The sequence below is a fragment of the Astatotilapia calliptera genome, chromosome 13 (assembly GCF_900246225.1).
Source record: "Astatotilapia calliptera chromosome 13, fAstCal1.2, whole genome shotgun sequence".
NCBI classification, from domain to species: domain Eukaryota; kingdom Metazoa; phylum Chordata; class Actinopteri; order Cichliformes; family Cichlidae; genus Astatotilapia; species Astatotilapia calliptera.
The window spans coordinates 31,714,368-31,738,704 of record NC_039314.1 but is presented as its reverse complement, the minus strand read 5'-3'; the positions used below and the strand labels follow the sequence as shown (position 1 = coordinate 31,738,704).

The following is a 24,337-nucleotide window of genomic DNA, read 5'->3' as shown; positions in this document are numbered from 1 at the left end:
AAAATATAAGAGTTCATTATGAACATAAAAATAAATAAAATACTAAAATAAAAATAAATAAAATACTACTTCCTTAATCTTTCTGCTTTGATCGTACGCAGGTATTCAAAGCTACATGATATATACGTCCATCATTAGTAAATAAGTGGTCATTTCTTTCCGTTCATAAGGAAAAATGTGTCTACTGGAATATAGCATAGTTGAAATAATACTTTTTAAATGTAAAACACAGAAGGGAGCTCACCTTTTGTCCTGGCACACCTGGCTCACCCTGAAGACATAAAACAATAAGTGTATATGTATAAAGCATCTATACATTCAGCTTTGATTTACCGCAGTAAGCATTTCACATCTCTGCGTCACATCTGAGCTCACAGTTCACATTCCTGCTTTCAAACAATCCATAACAATTAATGCATCACGTGGAGCGTTTGCATCAGGCACACTGAAAACTTTCTGACTTGGTGTCATGTGGCCTGTTTGACTCCTACAACTCTAAATTCATCACGGCGGGCTACAGTGATGCTGTTTTTATTTTGCACTTTGTATTAGAAAGAATGTTTTTTCACCTTTAGTCCAGGCAAGAGCTGCATAAAGAAGGAAGAAGAACGTTAATGTTGCATGAATTAATAATGTGAAGGCTCTAGAAAAACATGACGAGTCACAACACTAATGCTTACCCTTGGGTCTTTTCCAGGTTTGCCTGGCTCTCCAGGTTTACCCTGTGTGACATAAAACTTTGTTTTACAAAGACTATACGAGCCATGTCATAATCTTGTGAACAATGACATTATGCCCCTCCCTCTAGTGAGAGCATAACAGTAAATACATTCATATAAAGTGAACCTTTATACTAGTGAGTCTCTTAAATCTTGTCTGAGATGGAAAAGTCTGTTAAATTTAAATTTGACACCATGGTGCGTGACACCAGAGGATATATAAAGAGGTAAACTCAGATTAAGACTCACCGGTGGGCCATTGGCCCCATCCGATCCCGGTGTTCCCGGTGGACCGGGTGGCCCCGGAGGTCCCGCAGGCCCCTGTATTCCAGGCTCGCCCTGCTAAGAGAGTTTGAGTTAAAACCTGTCATTCTACAGTGAGCCACACCAGCCATGTCCAAACAACCTCACACTACACTGCAATCAATTCAATAAAGGGTGGGGAGCAAGTGCTGTGGTGTTGGAGAGAGCAAGGTAAGCTAAGGAACAGGGCGAGCAGTTATTATGCTGGAGAACAATGACTTTTTTCAATTAATACCCAGTTTCTACATGCTTGACCTGTGACCCTCAGCTGACAGGATATGCAAGCATATGGTCAATAGATGCTCCAAAAGTGACCAAAGAGTCATTTAGCAATAACACAATCACAGAGGTTTCATTTTCTGGACTGCTGTCCACAGTTACCAGTGTGGATCAAGAAGACAGTGAATAGAAAGAGTGCCTTTCTTATTCAATGATGTGAATGCCCTCCCTGTCAATGAGGTCAAAAAACCCCAAGTATCCAAAAGCTCTGAAAACCAATCACATGATTGAGGCTGGTGTAAAATATGAAAACCTTCAAGAACACCATTTTACTTGTGACTCTAGAGACCATCATACAGAGACATTTAATTAACCATCATCTTATCTTAATTCAATGCTACACAAGCTATACAACACAATTTTTGTACCATTGTTGTCCAGCTTTATGCACACCTTCATATATATACATATATATACACATATACATATATACACACACACACACACACATGGCAGCAGAGAGAAGCTGTGGGAAGGAAGAGAAGTTGGATGGCAAGCAGGGGACATACACAATTGTACCTTGAGGCGTTTTAATATTAGAGGGCTTATTGAGGGCATGTTGCGCACGGTGATGGGCAACATCTGCTGGGGGGGAAGTCACAAAGCACAGGTGGCCAGCGATGCAAAAAGGTCACAGGGCAAAGGTCACCAGGAGGCCAAAGAAAGGAAACAGGGTAGAAGAGGAGAAAGACGGATAGAGGGGGAGGGATGTAGAGGGAAAAAGAAATGAGGGTGAAAGGAAATGGGAAGTCAAATTAGAAAAAAGGAAATAAGGCTGAAGAAAGGAAATCTAAAAAAGAGGCCCCAGTAAAGCAAACTATAGGCCTGAAGCTGCAAAGGGGATGGTCCATGCACTGATATGCTCTAAATTATATGCTGAATTTTGTTTTGCTTCTTAGATGCCAGCAGAGAGCCTTTCTGTTTGCTGTGCAGGATTTGTTGTGGATCAGCATCCCCATTAACTGTTACTCAGGCCCGTAGATTGCAGTGGAGCAGAGGAAGGAGCCTGTCTTGCCACAAAGAGAGTACAGCAGTAGAGTTACAGTACATATTCAGACTTACTGTGGCCAACTGTCCAACACAGGGCTGTACAATACGTCGCTTCTGTTGAGATGACCAGTGCGATCAGATAAAAGGTCAGTACAAGTAAACCTGTGATGAGAGCTTTGTTTTCCCAAGTGCATGAAACGTGCCTACTTTTTACAAAGCGTACATATTTCCACAAACTTTATGATGCCACTAAAACGAAAGCACCTTTATCAATAAAGTAAACCCAAAATAATTCCTGGCCAGTCTTCTCTGTCTTAACACGTATCCAATGTTACATTTGATTGACTTCAGTTAGACGATGCCTGTTTTGCTATGTAACCAATCACGCTCTTTATTCAGAAGATCACTTAGAAGTTCTATGGAAATACATACAGCAGATTATAAGCAAAGGTGAGGGAAGAGTAAAAGTAGGCAAGTCTGCTGCTTTGTCTCCAACCATTACAGTGATCCACCACAACTGAGAACAGCTTTAGATGGATATAAGTCACCTGCTGCTAATATTAAGAATGAATCAGATAAAAATGGTCTTTCCTGTGGGGAATATTTGTCTTTATGTTGAGATGCATAAAAATGAAAAAGTATCAGAAATGCAAAACTAAAGGACAAACAATGAACATGCTGACAAGTGGAAATTTAAGGCTCCTTAAAGGATTTTTGATATCTTACGTTGACAAAATAAAACTTGACTGAATGTGTGACTGTGGCTTGTAGCAAAGAGTACTTGGAGTTTTTAAAAAAAGCATCAAGTAAATACTCAGTAAAGGTTTTGTGTCACCAAAAAGGAAATGCATTAAGCTGATCCTGATTAATGAATCTTTATTCTTTTCTCTGGGTGGAAAGCAGAAGGTTGACGAGTGCCTTTGTTCGTGGGCACTGGCTCTCTTTGTGGCATGACCTCGCAGCACCCAGTGAGGGTTATCAAACAGGGTGTTCAGAGACACCCACAAACCTTCAACAGAGTATGACTTGATCGTAATGCAGCCAGGGTTTTCAGAGGAAGATCCTGCACAAAGAGGCCCTACACACCATGGAAATTGTCATTTTAGGCAACAAACCATTTCATTATCAAATCAAACAGAAAGTTACATACAGAACTGAGGTCAACATTCGCCCAGCTTACATAATCGAATCTTTAGTATCAGAAGAGCTGAGATGCATTTTCTCTAAACACCGGGTCTCTGTGGCTTTTAAACACCAAAACACGCTGCACCAAAAACTGGTCCACCCCAAGGATCGGGTCCCCCGACACAAACAGAGTAACATAGTGTACGCTGTTAAGTGCAGGAGGATTGCCAGGATTTATACATCGGAGAAACCAAACAACCTCTGGCTACAACACAGCAGAGCCACCTCGTCAGGCCAGTACTCTGCAGTCTATTCACACCTACAGGCCAGTGGACACTCTTTCAATGATGAGCATGTTCACATCCTGGACAGGGAGGAACGCTGGTTTGAGGGCAGAGTCAAGGAGGCCATTTACGTGAAAAGGGAAAGACCATCTCTGAGGTTACATCTGTCATCATCTTACAAAGCTGTGATTGCAGCCATTTCCAAACTCTGAATGGTAGTTGTTTAATAAACAACTAGAACCAGATAATTATCAGAGAAAATCCACTTGCATCAGTCCCTTCATCCAACTTCAAATTACTCAAATGCCCAAGGCCCTTTGAGGTGATGGTAGTGGTGGATGTTGATTATGAGGTTGTGCAAATTGACAAAGGCAGAGCAATGCAGATTTACCACCTCAACCTGACCCTCCTAAAAGCATAGAGGTAGGCGGAGCTTGACTCTCTGCTGAGCTAGGTGAATAACTGAAAAGGCAGTGGCGTATTAGAGCCATCTTCACCTGTAAATATTGGAAACGAAGTATTTGACAAGACATTGTTGCCTGTCTATTATTACTAAGACTAAATTAACATCTGAACTCCACAAACAGCAATTCCCTAAGACTGCGGCCTGGACTGTGTTTATACCATAGGAATGCCCCTCCAGACTGCTGCAGGGGTTTCTTAAAAACTTAAAGACTAGCTAAAAATAGGCTAATTTATCAGACAAATCTCCATTACATAGCAGACTCTTTTTCCTGGCAATCATACACATCTGTCTGTATAGCATGCTGCTGGTAGGGACCCTGTTTTCCCTCAGCTACCTGAACTGCAGAGACAGAGGGCCAAAGAACTGCAGTTCCACATGTGCTACCTATCATTCATCTATTTTTGTCATCGTTAACGACTCTATTAGTTAATCTTAAAAAAAGAACATAATAATAACACACTCAATATGTTAAACTTTGACTTCTTCTGAAAGAGAACCAGCAAAGAATTAGTTTAGTAGTAATGTTTCCTTACCCGATGTGTGTAATCGCCACAGATACCCTTGAATAAACGAAAAAAGTTGAATTAGAAAGAGATCGTTAGAGTATCAGAAAACTGATCTGAATGGCATAAAGAGCCATAACCCTAACCCTAGCCCTTTCACACGGTGAGTGTAGTTTAGTCTATGGAAACTGTGTTGAGTTCTGTAGCTCAAGAAGAGTTTTCCCAAATGTGATAGCATACACCTTGATGGTGTCATAATGTTGCCCTCTGAGGCTGACACACTGCTTACATTACTGCTACCACACACTGTAGAGATATGCTAGTTAAAGCTGATAAGCTCTGTGCTATCTTGCCCTGATTCTAAAAAACAACATGATGGAAGCCATAAGCAGACATTTACTCTTTCAAATGTGGACTCCAGAAATCAGTGGCCCGTCTTTTATATACAATCTATGCTTCTGATGCTTTAATTAAATGGTGTGAGTACTTCTTTCATCAAATAAAGGGTAGTACACTCACCAGCCATAATAAAAGAAAAACATGAAAAATAAAAATCTCACCTTCTCCCCTTTAGGTCCAGGTTCCCCCTGGACAGCAAAAGAACACAAGTAAAGAAAAGAGGAGTTGGTTACAAAGGTAGCAAAGAGCTGAGCAGTGGACTGACATCAGGTCTCAGATACTTACTGGGTGTCCTTTAGGACCACGCTGTCCCTGAAAGACACCAGGAAAACACTTTGTCTTAAATATGACCTAGGCATTGATTAGCTGCTGCAAGGTGTGAAAGACTTAACATGAGTGAAAATCATTTTCTCAGAATAATCAATCAAACTGAAAAATGGACTGTTCTAACTTCTTGTTAGGAACGAACCCACTCAGGTTAACTTCCCACTAAGGCCTGGATGTGACCTGCACAAGTAGCTGTCAGATCTCAGCAACTGGTTTATTAAAGAACTCAGGAAGAGGGGCACAAATCCATCCATCCAGTCTATCCCAACTTTATATTCACTGTGTTTTTAATTTGTTAAAGAACGACTTTGTTGCACAGGGCTGCTCCACTTGCCCTGTGGGGGGTCTCTGTCTTTTAAACTTGGGTTCTCTACCAGAGACTTAGGATCTTGAGGGTCCTGGGCAGTATCTTTGGTGTTCCTAGGACTAGGTTCCTGCGACTCCCATTCCTGGGATCTGCTTTAGCCACTCTTCTATTTTTGCCATCACTGCCCTGAGTGCTCTGATTACCACAGGGACCACTCCACATCTTTTCTCTCAGCTCTTGGTATTTTTTAATCTTCACATCTTCCTTCTTCCCGATGTCGCTATCACTTGGTATAGCTACATCTAACGCTACAGCTGTCTTCCTCTGCTTGAACTTGGCCTGTCTGTATCTGAAAGTCCCACTGGATCTTAGCTGGGTCATTTTCAACCATCCTAAAGGCCATATCCCACTGGATAATTGGATACGACCTTGGGACTTCCAGGCCATAATCATCACAGATCTCCCTGTGTACTACGACAGCCACTTGCTCATGGCACGTATAACCTGCCAGCTAGCATCTTGCACTATTCTGCTGTGTGCTGGAATATCTCAGGGAACAGTCTGTGCAGCCTGAACCTGGTAGACCCCAGCCTCTATCAATCTTGTGCTTAAAGCTTGTTCCTGTGCTGCCATGATTAGTGTTTCTGTGCTGTTTTTCAGTCCAACTTTGTCCAGCCATACAAAGTGGGAAGAATGTTGTTTCCCCTAACATTCCCAGATAGTTTCACAATTGTCTATGAAACCTACATTGTTTTTAAGGAGAAAACTGGCTGCTCCTGTCTGCATGCCAAATATCCTCGGCCAAGACACTAACCCCAATTTGCTCTCTGATGTTGTTTATCTTATCTATTTTAATTCTGTTTTATTTGATTATATTATCCCTCTGTTCAGCACTTTGGCCCACACTTGATGTCTTTTAAATGTGCTATCTAAATAAAGCTCACTTGACTTGATGCAACAATCAGAGAGTGTGTGAATGACAGATTGAAAACACTTACATTTAAAAATTATAGAAAAACGTGCTTGTGTAAATGGGTGAATGAGGCAGGTTGTGTAAAGAACTTCAAGTGCTCAGATATAGTAGAAAAGCGTCATACAAAAATCAGGCCATTTGCATTACACCCCCCCCCCCCCCCCCTGTCCAATTGGGGGAGGGAAACAAAGAAAACTACAGAGTTTGACATTTTTTGCAAAGTTACACACCAGTTCATTATTAACCTTAAAACCTTTGACTGACATAACCCTGTGTCATATTTCTAAAAACAGAATTGCTAGTAGCCAGAGTTTTCCCTTGGCAGGTTGGTGATGGACTTTTGTTCCGGATACGGTTCCTGTTCCTACCCAACTGCTCGGGACGATCGGCTGGGAGAGAGCTAACGATGGCTAAAGGACAGCACAGAGGACGACAGCACAAGAACAGATCCTAAACACCAGATCCGTAGAGGCAAGAGTCTACTACAGCTGACAGGCCCAGGGTTGCAGACCTTGTTGCAGGATAGTTGTAGGATGGGACTGCATATGGACTTCCAGTCCCTAAGCCCCAGTGGGAGACACCACCAAAGGTGGTTAAGAACAACAGGGCGTCGAGTTCCACACAGTCAAGCCAACATATAGTGGAGGTTGACAAGGAGCAGAAGAATGCTGGGACAGATGTGTCTGTCCCAGCAGACAGCAACAAGCAATAAGAAGCACGGGAAATAGAGAAGTACCAGGTAGTTACGGGACAAGATTTTGTTTTTGTTCTGTTTGTGTACTTTTCATGTTATATTATAACGAGTGCTTGATTGGCACTATTTATGTTTATGACTTACCATGTCTCCCTTTGGTCCACTCTGTCCCTTTGTGGAGGCAAAACAATTAAATCAATCCAAACATATAACATCACTAAACTAAAAAATAATAATAAAGATGATGATGGCTGGTAGAATTTTTATTAATGACCAGTGAAGGAACTAAATTATTCAGTTCTTCCAGTTTGCAAAAGGAACTTAATGGTACTCACAGGCTTGCCATCTAACCCAATTGGACCCTGGGAGAGGAGAGGAGAAGACAGTACAACATTTAGATTGTGTTATAGTCCCTGACTCACAAAGATGCAATTTCTAACTTTTAGGAAATACACTGGCAATTAAATAAAGACTGTGTATCTTGCTCAGACATACAGATGGCAGTGCTGGTGGTAGTAGAAGGAAGGTGCTGTTACCAGTATGCTACTAGTTAAAACAGTTATTGGTCTGTGTTTACTGTGCTGAGCAGCACTCACAAAGTGGCAATCTAATCATGAGAAGATGGTAATATTTTGGTTTGATGTTCCATTTTATCTAAAGGAGTGCAGAAAATGTTTTTACATATTTTATATGAGTAAAATCGTCAATCACCAGCTAATTCATGAAGTATTATAGCCTAAAAACAACCCTGGCAAACAGGTGGTTATAGCTTACTGGAAATCCTGGAAATCCTCTTGTACCAGGTTGTCCCTAAAGAGATGAAAAAAAGAGAAAACCATGAGTGTTTAACATGCATCCGACAGTCTGACATAAAGCCTGGAAAAGTGTAGTTGAGAGTAGAACGGTTCCGCTATTTTTACGTATTTTGTAAATGGTGAATACACTGTGTGCGATTTCCTTCTGTGTACACGAGGAAATCAGATACTGAAAAATGTTCTGTCTCGCCTCAGGCCAGCAATGACTGTGAAGCTTCAAAATGTACCACATATTCATCCAACCCAGTGACATGACAAAATGACAGGACAGACGAGCTCTACAGAGGGTTGTGCGGTCAGCTGAGCGCACCATCCGCTCCGAGCTCCCTGACCTGCACTCAATCTACAGCAGGCGGTGCTGGACCAAGGTCAGGAAGATCGTGAAGGACCTCAGCCATCCCAACAACAGACTGTTCTCTCTGTTGAGGTCAGGAAAGCGATTCCGCTCCCTGAAGACCAACACAGAGAGACTGAGGAGGAGCTTCTTCCCGCAGGCGATACGGTCTCTCAATCACACCACCACACAGTACTGACCCACACATATGGTTCTTACACACACACTGGACTTTCTGGACTTTGGTTTTGCACAACACTGGTCACTATATTCTTCATTTCCGGTTAATACTTGTACAGCTGCTGTTATTGTGTATATATTTATTTATATTTAGATTTCTTCATACATTCTTATATAGTTCTATATTGTGTATTTTGTTGTACAGTTATTTTATTTTCAACTTTAATTTATATATTTATCTTTATCTTATTCTTTCCCAGTTAAATTTACCCTTCATTCTAATTTGTGTTGTACAGTTATTTCATTTTTAACCTTAATTTATATTTTATTCCTTCCTAGTTAAATTGACCCTTTTTAATTTTTCATATTTATTTCCTTTCTTATTCATAGCCTTTTCCTTTTTTGTTTTCTTTAGGTCACGAGCAGTTGTCCAAGCATTTCACTACATATCGTACTGTGTATGACTGTGTACGTGACAAATAAAAATTTGAATTTGATTTGAATTTGAAAATGCTAAAGATGCTGAAGCATTTGTTTTGCCTCGGGTTGCATAACCTCCTGTTTTCCTCAGCGCTCTGTTTTTTGTTCACAACTGTAATGTGTTTGCGACTGACTCTTCTTGGATTCTCCTGTGCAGAGTCTCTTCTGCAGCCTGTTATTTATTAGAAATGCCTATTACAATACAGGAAAAGTGGGCATACAAAAGGATAGACTATAATAATGAACACTAAGAAAAACAGATGCTTAGGCTGGCTAGTTGCCCTCCTGTAAACTATAAACGGGGAGAAACATTCAACTCGTGCTGTCACCTGAGAATTTTGGTCAAAACAAGAGAAACCAGTATGACTGGATAACTAGCCGTGAGCCCAGCTGGACAAGGATGGAGCGTCCAGCTTTGTTCCCTGATAAAATAACGATGACTAGTGATCCAGTCTAACTTAACTTCCAATGCAATCGTTTACACATGCACTCTGCAATTATATAACAATATTCTGTCATGGAGCAGTGACTCAGTCTTGAATAAAGACAATTTGGCCGAGCCAACATAAATCCGTGCTCAGTACTCCACAAACCTGAAAAGTAAGGAGTTGTCTAATTTAATTAATAGAGCTGAAAAGTCTGTTGGTGTCCACAAAACTGATGTGATGAGTTCTACAACAGTGGTAGCTAATAAAGACATTTGCTGCATAGACAAGCAGACGTGATTAAAGGTAAAAGGGTTCGTAGTTCTAGGGAGAGACACTTACAGGAGGTCCTCTTGGTCCAATGATAGACAGGCCAGGCTCACCTGGTGCTCCCTATGAACAGACAGAAAGACAGGAAAAGGGATTCCTTCCTCTAGCACTCACATCTATAAATATTATCAGAGGGATTCAACAAAAAGGTAAATGGCTACAGCAATTCATCACATACAATGTTTAAATGTTTAAAGAAATGTAAAGCTGATGTGACACCAATGTCTGGTTACTTGGGGTTTAAATTCTAAGCTGGTTTAAATTTGGTGATAGTGGGTAAACACCAGTGGCTACTGAACTAACTCCTGATCCTTGTTTAACCTCCTAAGACCCGAACTCTTCCACGGCATGCATTTTTAATTTCTCTTTGATATTTGGGCTGATTGGGACCTGATGAATGTAAAAACAAAGAATTAGCAGATTTATTTTTTTTTACCTAATTTTTGTTTCTAACAAAAATGAGAGCCACTTAAATTTCGATAGAACAGTAGCAGTATAATGTCCTTGTAAGTGGATATCAGGCCCTTGCAGAGCAAAATTGAGTATTTTGGTCTAAATAACCCAAAATGTGATGTCCACATATGTGGACGCCAGGTCCTAGGAGGTTAAGGGTTCTATAAATGATTAGACTTAATGGAAGAATGTTATTAAAATGTGCAGTAATGCATGAAGCGCAACCTCTTGTTTCTTCATATTTTGCTAGGAAAATGGAAGATACTTGCAATTACGTATTGAACTACTGTCTCTTGGACAACCTTCTTCCTTCTAATTTCTTTGAATAGCATTCAGGAATAGTTCTCCACACATTGCTTAACTCTGGTTCTGGTTCATTTGCTGCTTTTTGTTCTGTTCTCTGTCACTCTGCCACTGATCATGTTCCATTGTGTTTTTTTCTATTTAGAAAAGCATTTGCAGTGTGGGATTACTGTCACTGTCATGGTCCTGGGTCTTTGATCCAGTGTTTTTATTCTGCACTCTTTATTTGCTCCTTTGGTTTTAAGAAATGTTTACATTCATGTGTGAGTGAAGCGCTGCTGAGGATCTCCTTAATCCCACTAGCCCATCTTCCATGGAGGACGGAGAGTCTGGGGACGACAGGGACAACTCGTCTATCTCCGAGGGTTAGGTCACTGCGGTAAACAAAGAACGAGACTGCAGACACAAGCGGTGGAAATGCGCTTCCTACGAAGGGTGGCTGGCCTCTCCCTTAGAGATGGGGCAAGGAGATTGGCCATCTAGGAGGGGTTCTGAGTAGTTGGAAGCTAAACACAGAGCACCTGTATAAAAAAGCCCAAAGCCGACTGTACTTCCTCAGGAGGCTGAGGTCTTTTAACATCTGCAGGAAGCTCCTGAGGATGTTTTACCAGTCAGTGGTTGCTGGAGTACTTTTCTATGCTGTGGTGTGCTGGGGGAGCAGCACAGCAAAGAGGGACTCATCCAGGCTGGAGAAACTGATCAGGAAGGCTAGCTCTGTGGTCGGCATGAAGCTGGACACTCTGGTGACAGTGGCAGAGAAAAGGACATTAAAGAAACTGCTGGACATTATGAACAATGCTGGGCATCCTCTGCACACGGCCATAAACAATCAGAAGAGTCTGTTCAGTGACAGGTTGCTTCTCCCCAAGACAAGAACTAACAGACTTAAAAACTCCTTTGTCCCACACGCCATCAGACTGTTTAACTCCTCTCTGGAGGGGAGAGGGAGGGGAAACAGGAGGACAAAGGAGGGGGGAACAACTAAGCTGTAGTGCCTCTTCACCTCACTGTACAATACCTTGTGCAATACTTTTTGTAAATAGTCAACAGTGCAATAGACTCAATACTTGAAATGTGCAATTCACTTGTATTTTTATTTTTTATTCCTATTTATTCTATTTATCCCCTTTGTATATTTTATTTATATTTGTCTCTGTATTTATATATGTGTGTGTGTGTGTGTGTGTGTGTGTGTGTGTGTGTGTGTGTGTGTGTGTGTGTATATATATAACAATTCTGTAACTGTAACTTCGGTCGTTGCTGTGCTTTTTTGGAAGTCGAATTTCCCAGAGGAACCCACCCGAGGGATTAATAAAGTTCTATCCTATCCTATCCTAAAGCTGTGATTTTGAGATTAATTCTGTCTGCTGAGTCCTGCATCTGGGTTCACTCTCTATTTGCCACAAAACTGTTCAATGACATGGGACATATAAATATAAAATGGTTGCCAATCGTACGCATTCCCGATGGTTAAATCAAAAACTGATTGAACTTTTTTGTGTTGAATAATTATATCAATATAATGCCCACTGATATCAGTTATATCAATGGACAGCACGATGGCACGGTGGGAAGCACTGTTGCCTCACAGCAAGAAGGTCCTGAGTTCAATTCCACCATCAGGCCGGGGTCTTTCTGTGTGGAGTTTGCATGTTCTCCCCGTGTTTGCATGGGTTCTCCCCGGGTACTCCGGCTTCCCCCCATAGTGCAGAGACATGCATGTGTTTTACAGATAGCTCTAGATAATTACTGTTGTAGCTCAACTTTTTAACATATTAGAAAACACTTTACATCCTGCGGCGGTCTATCCTTCAAGCGTAGTGTCTTGGCTGTTCCTAGGAGTGCGCTCTTCTAGACAGAGAACTTGGATGTTGCTCCTGGGATCTGCTGGAGCCACTCGCCTACCTTGGGATTCACTGCGCCAAGCGCTGCGATTACCACTTGGACCACCGTTACCTTCACCCTCCACACCTTCTCCAGCTCTTCTCTGAGCCCTTGGTATTTCTCCAGCTTCTCGTGTTCATTCTTCTTGATTTTGCTGTCACTCGGAACTGCTACATTGATCACTATCACATACGTCTTCCTCCGTCTACCACCACTTTGTCCAGTTGGTTAGCCATCACCATTTTGTCCGTCTGTATCTGGAAGTCCCACAGAATCTTAACTCAGTTGTTCGCCACCTTCCTTGGGGGCGTCTCCCATTTTGACCTCAGGACTTCCAGGCCACACTCGGCACAGATGTTCCTGTACACTATGCCGGCCACTTGGTTGTGGCGTTCCATGTATGCCCTGCCTGCTAGCATCTTACACCCTGCTGTTATGTGCTGGATTGTCTCAGGAGCATCTTTACACAGCCTGCACCTGGGGTCCTGCCTGGTGTGATAGACCCCAGCCTCTATGGATCTTGTGCTCAGAGCTTGTTCCTGTGCTGCCATGATTAGTGCTTCCGTGCTGTCTTTCAATCCAGCCACTGGTAGGATTTCTGGATGTCAGCCACCTCCTCTATCTGCCGGTGGTACATACCATGCAGGGGCCTGTCCTTCCATGGCAGAGAGGCGCCTCCTCTTCCTCGGGTTTGTGCTGCCTGAGGTATTCACTGAGCACGCAGTTAGCCGGGGCAGTCTTCCTGATATACTCATGGATGTTTGTTGTCTCATCCTGGACAGTGGCTCTGACGCTCACTAGGCCCCGGCCTCCTTCCTTTCACTTAGCGTACAGCCTCAGGGTGCTGGATTTTGGGTGAAACTCTCTACGTATGGTCAGGAGGAGATAGAAGAATCAAGACGAGGGTCTTGATGTCAGTGGCTTCTATCTCCTCCTTTAGCCAGCTTATTGTCCCAGCAGGGTACCTGATCACGGGCAGGGCGTAGGTGTTGATAGCCCGGATCTTGTTCTTACCGTTCAGCTGACTCCTCAGGACTTGCCTCTGCAGGTACTTGGTGGTTACAGCTTTTCTAGTGACCTCTTCATGGTTGCCATTTGCCTGTGTCATTCCCAGGTAGTTGTAGCTGTCCTCTATGTCTGCAGTATTGCCTTCTGGTAGTGCAATCCCCTTCCCTCTTTTCGTTACCATCTGTCTACACTTCTCCAGTCCGAACGACATTCCGATGTCGCTGCTGTACATCCTGGTGGTGTGGATCAGTGAATCGATGTCTTGTTCACTCTTGGCAAACAGCTTAATGTATGACAACTGCTCCATTCCATAGTTGGTATCCGTAGCCAGTCTTATCAATGATCTCACCAAAGGGGTCCATGTCTATGCAGAACAGCAGTGGAGACAGAGCATCTCCTTGGTAGATCCCTCAATTGATGTTTACTTGTGGTGTTGGCCTCTAGTTAGGACTGGGCAACATATTGAGTTTTTAAATACATCGATATATTTTTATACGAGATATGAGATGTGACAATATCGTTTATATCGATATAGTCTATGTTACGTTATAATGCCTCTCTTTCGTCCACTTTTGTCTCTACGCAACGTTACTCTGCCTCGCCTCTCTCCTTCACTGAACACAACTTCCCCTCGCCCATCGCTTCACCTGCAGGCAACGACAAGATGGACACGCCAACTATCAAAGAGGAGCTGGTCGGTAAAAACTAAACATTTGGACATTGCTATTTTAGTGCTGGTAGCAGTGATCTCGTTAAAATGATGTTAACGCCATAACTGCATTAACACGGCAAATCTCCGTTGACGAGTTACCGCGGATCACCCCGTGCGTGGGGCTGGACGGCGTCAACGGGTTAACGAGCTAACTGGGCTAACATGTTGACGCCATCTAAAATCCTTTCATTGTCTCAAAACTCGACGGTGCACCTTATGTATGAATTCTGGTTGTGCTTACTGACCGCGAACCGATTTTCTGTGGTACACGGCGCTCAGCAATCTGTCAAAAAATGTTTTTGGACGACTTTGCTAAGCTACAAAGCCGCACCGCTTGATGGATTGTTGGAGCATTACGGCTACCGTAGTCAGGAGCCTCGCGGAGTGATACGCATGGGCTTCAATGTAATATTACCGTATTGTGTGCGTAAGGACCACATATGGCACTTATTAAGAGACATGGTTACAAAGAGGATTTCAAACTCAGTCACACAGTAGAACTTGGGAACAGAGCAGCTGCAAATCTGTCTTTGTTATTATGCTCAGTGTCTTTTTAGTTTACATCTTGACTGCACAATTGTGAGCAGTTTGTTATGCACAAAAACAACATTGTTTTATTTTATTTATGGAGCATTATTATTTAATAAAAAATGATAATTTATTTCCGAGTAATTCTTTTTATTTACATCTACGCTGTACGTTAATAAAAGTGCCTGTGTGAGATCTGGGACACAGCTTTGACTAAAAACTCTCTTTTTGTTCTTACTTTATGGTTTTAAAAAATATTGAGATATATATCGTATATCACCATCCAGCTAAGGAATATCGAGATATGAATTTTGGGCCAGCCCTACCTCTAGTGTTGTTCACCGAATCCCCATTGCATTACTGATGAAGGCTCTTATTGTCCTGTGGATCTTGTGCAGTTCATAGGCAGGTTATTGGTCGGGAGTTGGATGGAACTGGTCCCTTCTGCGTGTCTCTCATAAACTAGCAGCTGGTTCATTTGTGCTCCCAGTGGCTCATGGAGTACCGTCAGCTTCTTCAGCCAGTAGTCATGAATCATGTCAGGGTCTAATGCTGTCCAACTTTTCATACCCTTTCTTGGATGTCTGCCACTGTGGTCCCTACTGGACTATTCAGGGAGTTTACTGTGGTCTCTTAGATTCACTAGCCACTGTGGATTGTCGTTATAGATTGGGTCCTTCTCCCATATGCTCTTCCAGTATTGCTCCGTCTCCAGCCTTGGTGGTGCTGTTCTCATATTGTTCCCTGCCACTGAGAGTACACCTTAGATTGTTCTGTGGAGTCGACCTGGTTTCTCCCCCTGCCTTCTAGCTCTCTAGTGTACCTCTTCAAGTGGCTGGACAAGGCTGTGAGTCTTTCCTTGGCAGTTTCCAAGGACTCTGTACTTCTTAGGTACCTTTTCTTTATTACACCTTTCTGTAGCTTCAAAAGTTTGCTAACTTCTCTCCATGCTACCTTGATCTTGGCCTCTAGTCTCCTTCTCCATGGAGGAAACAGCTCCATGTGGCTTTTCATCTTGTAACCAAGCATCTTACAGACCACTGCTACCGTGGTGTTGATTAGCTGATTGGATGGTCGCAGTTGGTATCGTCCTTAGTGCTGTGTTTACATCTTCTAGTAAATCTTCAGAGGGTACTTCACGTTTTACCAGAAGGTAAAAGTAATGATTGAAAAAGAGGGTTCGTTTAATTTGAGGTTGTTGTCTGTTGCTTCCTTGGTGTGCTCCCGCTTTGGTAAGTCAGAGAATTTCATTTGTACAGATGAGAAGTCACAGGTTAGGGTTTGAATTTCAACCAAAACCAGGACCCACTTGGAGAAAACAAAACCAATTGTTGTTCACAAGCAGACACATAGAATATGGATCTTATTTCATCCTAAATAAACTTTTTTTTAATCCCACAAAGATCACTTTCCATCAGCTGTGGCTTTAAGAGATTACATGCAGTAATGTCTGCATGTATAATTTTGGTATTCCTTCATTCTGTTTGTCCTGACAGCTACGGGAAGAGACGAAACACAGATCATTACCTACTGAAGCGTATTCTCAGCCTACAAAGATAAATATTTTGCACTGTGATCCATAAAGTAGCCACATTGTCTGCTCCTCCGCACTTTATGGATCCTGATGATCAGGTTACAATTTTTGTAAGGCAATCCAAGGCTAAAATTATATTTTAATGACTGACTATTTAAAAAATGTATTGGCTAACAACCACATTTGACTCTCTGGTATGTGTTGTTGCTTTTCCCCTTTGTTACACATTTCAGCCAAGAATTCAGAGTGATGAGAACAAATCTGTATTTGTATATGCATCTGACAGATTGGAAGATTTTGCTTGTTGACACTCTCCCTCTTTAGAGACTGTGTGTTTAATGTGTGTTTAACCCTACAGACTTATAGCAGTTGGAATAATGGTCACCAGTCTGGCATTTGTTCTTCTCTTCTCCAATATAATATAAATAACATAATAATAGAAATATTTTGGGTAATAACTATTAAATCTTCTACTTCTGCTGAGTGAACAGCATTTTAAATAAATTGTGTAGTGTCCATCATAGTACAGAATACAACATTCAGGAGCAGAGAACAAACTCAGACTGCTGCATTGACCCTCGTGGACACGGATCACCTGTTCTACCAAGTGAGCTAATTTAGCACCCTAGAATTTTGTCATGTACTCTGCCGTTGCCTGTGTAAAGGTCTCCCCAGTTGGGGGACAGACTTAGGAGTCTTAAATTAGACTTTTCAGATGCCTGCGTAACAAATTGTTACTTTGGTGTTTCAGAGTGTAAAGACTTCAGGTGACCTAACTGGGGTGGGAAACCATTTACAGACCCACATGCTGTTGAAAAATAGAGATCCAAATCCCATCCCTGTTCATACAATGAAGTGCACAGTTATGCACCTCTAACCACTACTTCCACCACCCATTGAGTCACACCTTAGCCAAGTCTATTTATATTTCCCTGCAATCGGGCCGTGTTAATCACAGATGAGCAAAGTCAAAGAAGTCAAAAGTAAAAATAGAATTTCAGGATTAAGCTCCAACATTTAGTTAAAGTTTAATCAAGTTATTTTTTTAACTGTGCTAAATAACTACATTTGTATATGGACCATCTAATGGCATGTGTTCCTAAACTTACCTTCTCCCCTGCGTGTCCTTTTAAGCCCTGGGATCAGACACAGCAGACACAGTCACATGCAAGTAGGTGTGTAGAGGGGGGAGAGACACAAGAAGGGAGAGAGAGAGCGAGAGAGAGAGGGAGAGAGGGAGAGGAACCAGTGTTAGATACATGGAGAGGGCTCGGGACATGCAGCATCTTTAGGACTAGTGACGGAGGTGGTGATGGTGAAAGAGCTAAAGGGAACTACTGTATATGTAAATCAAATGGAGGAAGGTGATATATATGGCTTTCCTGAGAACAGGAAGGGTAATTAACACTGCCCCAAAATCACTGTCTGCCCTCTTCCACCCCTGGAAGCCATCGCCAGCTCCTCTCTCAGGAAAACAGGAGCATCATAGGTGAGCACTACACCGCGCCCACCACCTGTTTGACCCGCTGCCCTCGGGTTTGTGAGTTTGGAGGTCCCACACCTCCAAACTCACAAACAGCCTCTTGACAGGCCTTTCTCTTATTTCTGCATGAATTTGTCTTGTTTTGCATTTATCCCCATTGACTGTATATATTACTCCTGTTTGCTAATTATTCCAACTGTTTATATCAACTATTTATATCTTATTCTGGCACAGTTGGTATGAAGCACCCACAATAATTTCATTGTTCATGTACTACGACAATAACGGGCTGTTGTATTTTGTGTGTGTGTGTGTGTGTGTGTGTGTGTGTGTGTGTGTGTGTGTGTGTGTGTGTGTGTGTGTGTGTGTGTGTGTGTGTGTGTATACACTTAGTTTTTTCCATTTTGTATTATTTTCCAGGGTGAAGTGATTGCACAGCTTGCATTCAAAGTAATGTAATACATTCCATCACTGTCTGCTTTCCCTGTCAAATCTACAAATAAACAATCTCAGACAGCGCTGTCATAAAACTCCTGTCAATTAATATGTGCATCCATCCTTTACATTACTGCCTTGAGGCTGCTGTTGGCTACTATCATGTAGTATTTCTGCTAAATCATATCATTTCTGCTACATTATAGTATTGCTGCTACTATGCTACTTTTCTACTAAGTTATACTATTATATTATTGTGTATTAAGTTATAATTTGCACTGAAAGCTTATTTCATCTCATAGCAAAGTGTAGTTGTCTCTGTCGCTGATGGTTTGTCCATCTCCCGTTAACAGCGACTGGAGCTGGGCAAGCTGAGAGACCAGCAGTTGGTTTCTGGTGGTTTGCAAATGTGGATAAACCTCTGGCCTTTAATGGTGACATGAGGGGAGAACACAGTGGTCTGCTTTCACTGTTCTGACATCAGTTAGTAGCCAGGAGTCGTATGGAAACACAGCTAGCATTAGGAAGCAAACCAGCTTCAGTGATTTAGCTTTGTAACCGATGAGTGTCCTCTTGTTAATTACCTTGGCCAACATGTGTGATAAAGAGAGGATGGAGCGTGAAAAAGTTATTTAACTCCTTTATTATATAAGCAAGTAAACTTTTGACCATGATGGAGAGGGGACAGCAACTCTGACCATTCTAATAAAAGTCTAATAACTTATGCAAGTTGAGCAGGTGCAGGGTCAGATTAGCATCTATGAGAATGAATGAATGTGATGGGCTTAACCAGCTGTTTGCCAACACGCCACTTTCACTTTTTTACTCATATTTTAATCCCCCTGTTAACTCTGTCACACACTATTCAACCATTTTAATTCAGCTGATTGATTTATCTTACTTTTAATTGACTTTTTGAAAAATCAGGATGCAGACCTGTGTTTCTGATCTTACGAACAACTTTTCATAGATATGTGGTCGTCACAGAACACCCACCACACCATTTATAGAATATGATGGTGACCATTAAACAGAATGAGTTCAACCTTAAATATATGCTGTAAAGTGAATCCAGCTAACAATGATGGGAAACAGTTTTCTGCATAATAATTATTTTTACTTTTGATATTTTCTGCACAGTTTTCCAATAATGCGGTGCAAGAACACAGGGCTGTTGGAAAGCTATCACGCAAGCAATCTAAGCAGAAGGGGTTACATGCAGAGGATATGGGACCTATGTACCTAGTGTTATGGAAAACTTGGGTCCACTTGCTACGTTTGCAAAACCGTCTATCAGGAGCCTTGGTGTTAGTATTGACTCAGCTTTGACTTTGGATGCCCATGTAAAATCTCTGGTTCGCTCCTGTTTTTCTCACTTGAGAAACATTGCTAAGCTGAGTCCCATTGTATCGCGCTCCGAATTAGAAATTGTCATTCATGCATTTGTTTCATCTCGTCTGGACTATTGTAATTCTTTGTTTACTTGTTTATGTAAAGCCTCTTTGGAGCGTCTGCAAGTTGTTCAGAACGCTGCTGCAAAGCTTCTGACCAAGTCCTCCAAGTTTTCCCATGTCACACCCCTGCTGATTCAGCTGCACTGGCTCCCAGTTAAATTCAGAATCCAGTTTAAGGTTTTGACCTTGACTTTCAGGGCTCTGCATGGACAAGCACCAACATATATAAGTGAACTTTTACATCCATACATTCCCAGCAGGTCCCTGAGGTCATGTGACCAGGGCTTGCTTGCTGTCCAGCACATGTGGCTGAAAACAAAAGGCGACAAAGCTTTTGTAACTGTGGCCCCCAGATTGTGGAACTCTCTCCCTTTGAGCCTGAGATGTGTGGACTCAGTGATCGCTTTTAAAAAACAGCTAAAAACTCATCTTTTTAAACTTGCTTTTGGTTGATTTTTATTTTTAGGTTTTAGCTTCTGTGAAGCACTTTGTGATTTTTATCCTGAAAGGTGCTATATAAATAAAGTTTTACTTTACTATGGAATTCTCCACACCCAACGTCTCGACTAATGGCAAAACTAGTTTCTCAGTGTTCCAACATCTGGAAGAAACAACTGCTATCACAACTTGAAATTGATGAGGTAAAACAGCAACAGGGAGGCAGAACCTGAGGTCAGGGGGAGATATCATCATCCCCACACTCTAAGATTGGGTACCAAACTCAGTGCGAATGCATGAGCAGCTAATCTGAGAGATGGGATCATGGCTGAGCTTGAAACCTGGACCTTCCATGGTTGATTACCAAGACTACATGAAGTCCCCTCTGAACGTTTCCTCAAAGATGTGAATGCAGCATTACGGAAAATCCCTCCTTCGACTATTATGGTAACCAAACAGCTAATCAACACCACGACAGCAGTGATGACTGAGATGCTTAGCTATAAGACAAACAGCCGCAAGGAGCCGTACCCTCCATGGAGAAGGAGACTAGAGGCCAAGCTCAAGGCAGCACGGAGTTAAGTTAGTGTGTTTTCATTACGCTATCAGTACTCCTATTTAGACAAAGGATTTTAATGTTTCTTCCACCCTGGGTGGCTTGTAATTCAAAATGCTAGCAAAGGAACTTCAAGAAAACTTTGTTATCACAGTACTGATCATTTACTTCTGTATTAATGCATACTGTTCAAAATAACTGTAATCTAATCCTGTAACATTAATCCTTTTGCATTTGTGTTGTAAGAGCTTTTGAATGTAACTATCACTAGTGCTGGTGATGCATGAACCCAATTCACTCACCATTCTCCCAGGAATTCCCATACTTCCTTTGCCACCCTAATGTCCAATGCAAATTAAGAAGGAACAGGAGTCAATCAGATGTTCTATAGGGATACCATGGCATTCAGACTTATCGTCTCTGCAACTCTCTCATTTGCAAGGAACTATGCTAATCTCATTTTTTCACTGATGCGTTATAGAAACAACGGTTGGTTCATGTTAGTGAGACGAATGTTAGCACATTTATATCCTAATGGAAGCCAAAACTAGAAAAGAGAATAACAAATTTAAAAGAGCTTAAATGCTTTGTTCTGACATCAGTTAGTAGCCAGGAGTCGTATGGAAACACAGCTAGCATTACTGCTACAAAAGCTTTTAAAGTTTTTAATGTCATGGTATTCCTTTAAGGAAGATGATCATTTTTGTTATTCAGAATAACCAATTCAACATGCCATGCCCAAATTATGGGAGCAGAAAGAAGATCACTGTGAAAAACAATCACATAATTATCAAATAATCATGCCTCATTCAACACTGCAAAGTTCAAGATGAAAGACGATGGAAGAAAGTTGCAGTAATTTCTTATGTCATTAGAAGAAAGTTATTAGTAGCCCTGTTACTTTGTTACACTTTTCCATCTTATATCTCCAGACAGTGTTACGGTAAGGGCAGCGGGTTGAAAACCACCTGAGATAGGAAGTCATGATTGGGTGATTAGCCAGGTTTTAGCTTCAGATCAGGGCTTTGATTCCTAAATCTATTTTTACATGTGTATAGTATAAAGTCTGATTGTTCCAAGATGATAGTGTAGTTTATATTTACTAAATGTTCATCCAATGACATAAAGACACACTGTTGCCTTTTGCAGTCTAACCTAGGTGTTTGGGGTTTTTTTAATTTACCAAACTTTAACAAAAAAAAAAAAAAAAGTTTCTCTGACTTAGTTGTGAGCTGACAGCATGATTCTGCAACTATTCAATGCAATAATGCTTGTTAATAATTCCTGTTCAAGGTCCCGATTTAAATCAGGGCTTTGGGGAGAATCTGGCACCGCCAAAACTGCATTTAGTTTAATCTGGACCTGGAGTCTTTAAAGTGCCCAACATGATTATTTGCTGGAACCACAGAGTACAACATTCATTATAGTAAAGTGAGGTGAATTGGGTGTTTGGTAAAATCTCATCCAATTCTTATTCTTAATTTTTATTCTTATCTTATTCTTATTTTTATTTTCATGTCTATTTAAGTGTAATTTATGACAGTATGTTTGCACTGAAGCACCGCAGCACTTTCCTAATGTTGTAAACCTGCTCAACATTTGGCAATAAAACCCTTTCGCCGATCGTGGCTCAAGAGTTGGGAGTTCGCCTTGTAATCGGAAGGTTGCCGGTTCGAGCCCCGGCTCGGACAGTCTCGGTCGTTGTGTCCTTGGGCAAGACACTTCACCCGTTGCCTACTGGTGGTGGTCAGAGGGCGCCAGTGTCCGGCAGCCTCGCCTCTGTCAGTGCGCCCCAGGGTGGCTGTGGCTACAATGTAGCTTGCCATCACCAGTGTGTGAATGGGTGGATGACTGGATATGTAAAGCGCTTTGGGGTCCTTAGGGACTAGTAAAGCGCTATATAAATACAGGCCATTTACCATTTCTGATTCTGAATTCATTTTTTGCAAAGAGGGAAATGTGATTGCTGCAACGGTCATGTACACCCTGTTTCTGCCTTTCCTAGTCAGCTACATACACACTCACACTTGCATATATACTAACAGAAAACACATGCTTGCATGTACATACTTCCATATGTGTATGACACATTAAAAGTAAGCTTTGCGCTGGAGAATGGACGTTTTAATCAAAAAGACCAAGAGCTGGACAGGTGTGCAATCACAGCACACAGTGTTACAAATGGATACTGTTAGGGTGTGTGTGCTATTCAACTGCTGTACTGACATCTCTGAAACTTTTCATCATATAAGTGATAAAAACTGCAAAGTTCACTGCAATAGTACATCTATACTGGTGTATTTGTATTCCAGGTTCTGTAAGGATGTGCACAAGTTGGTAGTCTAACCTTTTCAAATCCTGATTTCTGGGAAACAGTCCTTTAAAGACTATTTAAAGACTATTAAGATAACGGTGTGTTATTATCTTGATTTTCATTAAAGTTTCATTAAACTGTGACAAAATCAACAAGCAACAACAAGTAGTAATTTGCACATTTCATTCTGAACTAGCAGCTGAGATGTTAATACTCCACCACTCGCACATCAATACTATGCATGAGGACACACAAAGAGACAGGTTAAAACAAGTTACCGGAAAGCCTGCTCGTCCAGGAGGACCCTGAAAAAAGCACGAGACAAAATTAGTATGACAAGAAGAGTACATTTTACAGACAAAATTAACATAATGAAAGACACCTGCACTTAATCAGGCCAGAATAAAATCAGTAGTAATGACTGGAGGGGCTGTTTACTACCTTACGGCAAGGGAATCGTTTATTTTGGCCTGTTCACTGACAGCACAAAGTATCCTGCTGATGCACTAACATCACAACATTCAATGAATTAAAAAAAAAAGTTTAACTGTTTGAACATAAGTTTTAATGTAAAACAACAGTTTTCACCACATAGCCTCATGCAAGGGTTGTTTTTGGAAGAACTTGTAGTTTCCATGCTTCTGCAAAACAAAGCCCTCTGAGATCTCCTTAACTGCCCTTGCTCATCTTGTTATTCAGCTAATCCAAGCTACAATGGAGGTTTCCAGCATAGTGACTTCCATTATAAACAAATCACAAGGAACTAGAATACAATGGCTTTTATTTATGGGCTGGGACTAAGAACAAGAGGGAGCAAATTTTAAAAAAGTCAAGTGTGTTTTGCTTTCACAAAGGGAACGGAACTCAAATCAAGGCTTTTGAACTCCAATAAAGAAAGAATACAAAACAAATTAGCTGGAAGTCAAAAGTGGAACATATATTGGGGCATGAAACATGCTTTTTCTTAAAAAGCCATTAGTTCCATTAGGGCCTTCAGAGTATTATTATCCAACCACTGTGAGTTTAGAGAGTGTAATTAAAAGTGCTATAAAACACAATTAATGTGGAAAAACACCATTAAAGAGTCAGAACCAAAACAATCTGTAGCTAGTCCAAAATCAACAGGGTTGAACAGAACAATACTAATCATGAAATGACCAAACTGAAATGATACAATACTAAAGTCCTTTCATTTTTCTTATGAGGAAGCTGATACAGATATTGTCGAGAGTGTATGAGGATTGGTTGGTTAAGGATGTCTGTGAAGGTTCTCAGTCATCCAGGTCATAGTGATCTAAGAAA

General features: G+C 41.5%; 1 protein-coding gene across 8 annotated transcripts in view; it reads right to left on the bottom strand.

The window, feature by feature from the left end:
- col13a1 (collagen, type XIII, alpha 1) overlaps positions 1-24,337 on the bottom strand; it is a 116,974-nt gene that overhangs the window by 47,317 nt on the left and 45,320 nt on the right. For 2 of the 8 annotated variants that reach the window (XM_026190815.1, XM_026190813.1), the window contains exons 4-18: positions 23,314-23,340; positions 21,024-21,059; positions 17,465-17,491; positions 9,946-9,996; positions 8,144-8,179; positions 7,705-7,731; positions 7,514-7,540; positions 5,354-5,380; positions 5,230-5,256; positions 4,700-4,726; positions 3,301-3,369; positions 969-1,058; positions 681-722; positions 570-587; positions 245-271 (exon numbers count right to left, since the gene is read on the bottom strand). In XM_026190815.1, coding sequence (XP_026046600.1) covers positions 245-271; positions 570-587; positions 681-722; positions 969-1,058; positions 3,301-3,369; positions 4,700-4,726; positions 5,230-5,256; positions 5,354-5,380; positions 7,514-7,540; positions 7,705-7,731; positions 8,144-8,179; positions 9,946-9,996; positions 17,465-17,491; positions 21,024-21,059; positions 23,314-23,340 — 558 coding nt within the window. Of the gene's footprint in view, positions 1-244; positions 272-569; positions 588-680; positions 723-968; positions 1,062-1,820; positions 1,884-2,363; positions 2,406-3,300; positions 3,370-4,699; positions 4,727-5,229; positions 5,257-5,353; positions 5,381-7,513; positions 7,541-7,704; positions 7,732-8,143; positions 8,180-9,945; positions 9,997-17,464; positions 17,492-21,023; positions 21,060-23,313; positions 23,341-24,337 lie in introns of all 8 variants that reach the window. The other 6 variants (XM_026190811.1, XM_026190816.1, XM_026190808.1 and 3 more) reach the window with 5 other exon arrangements.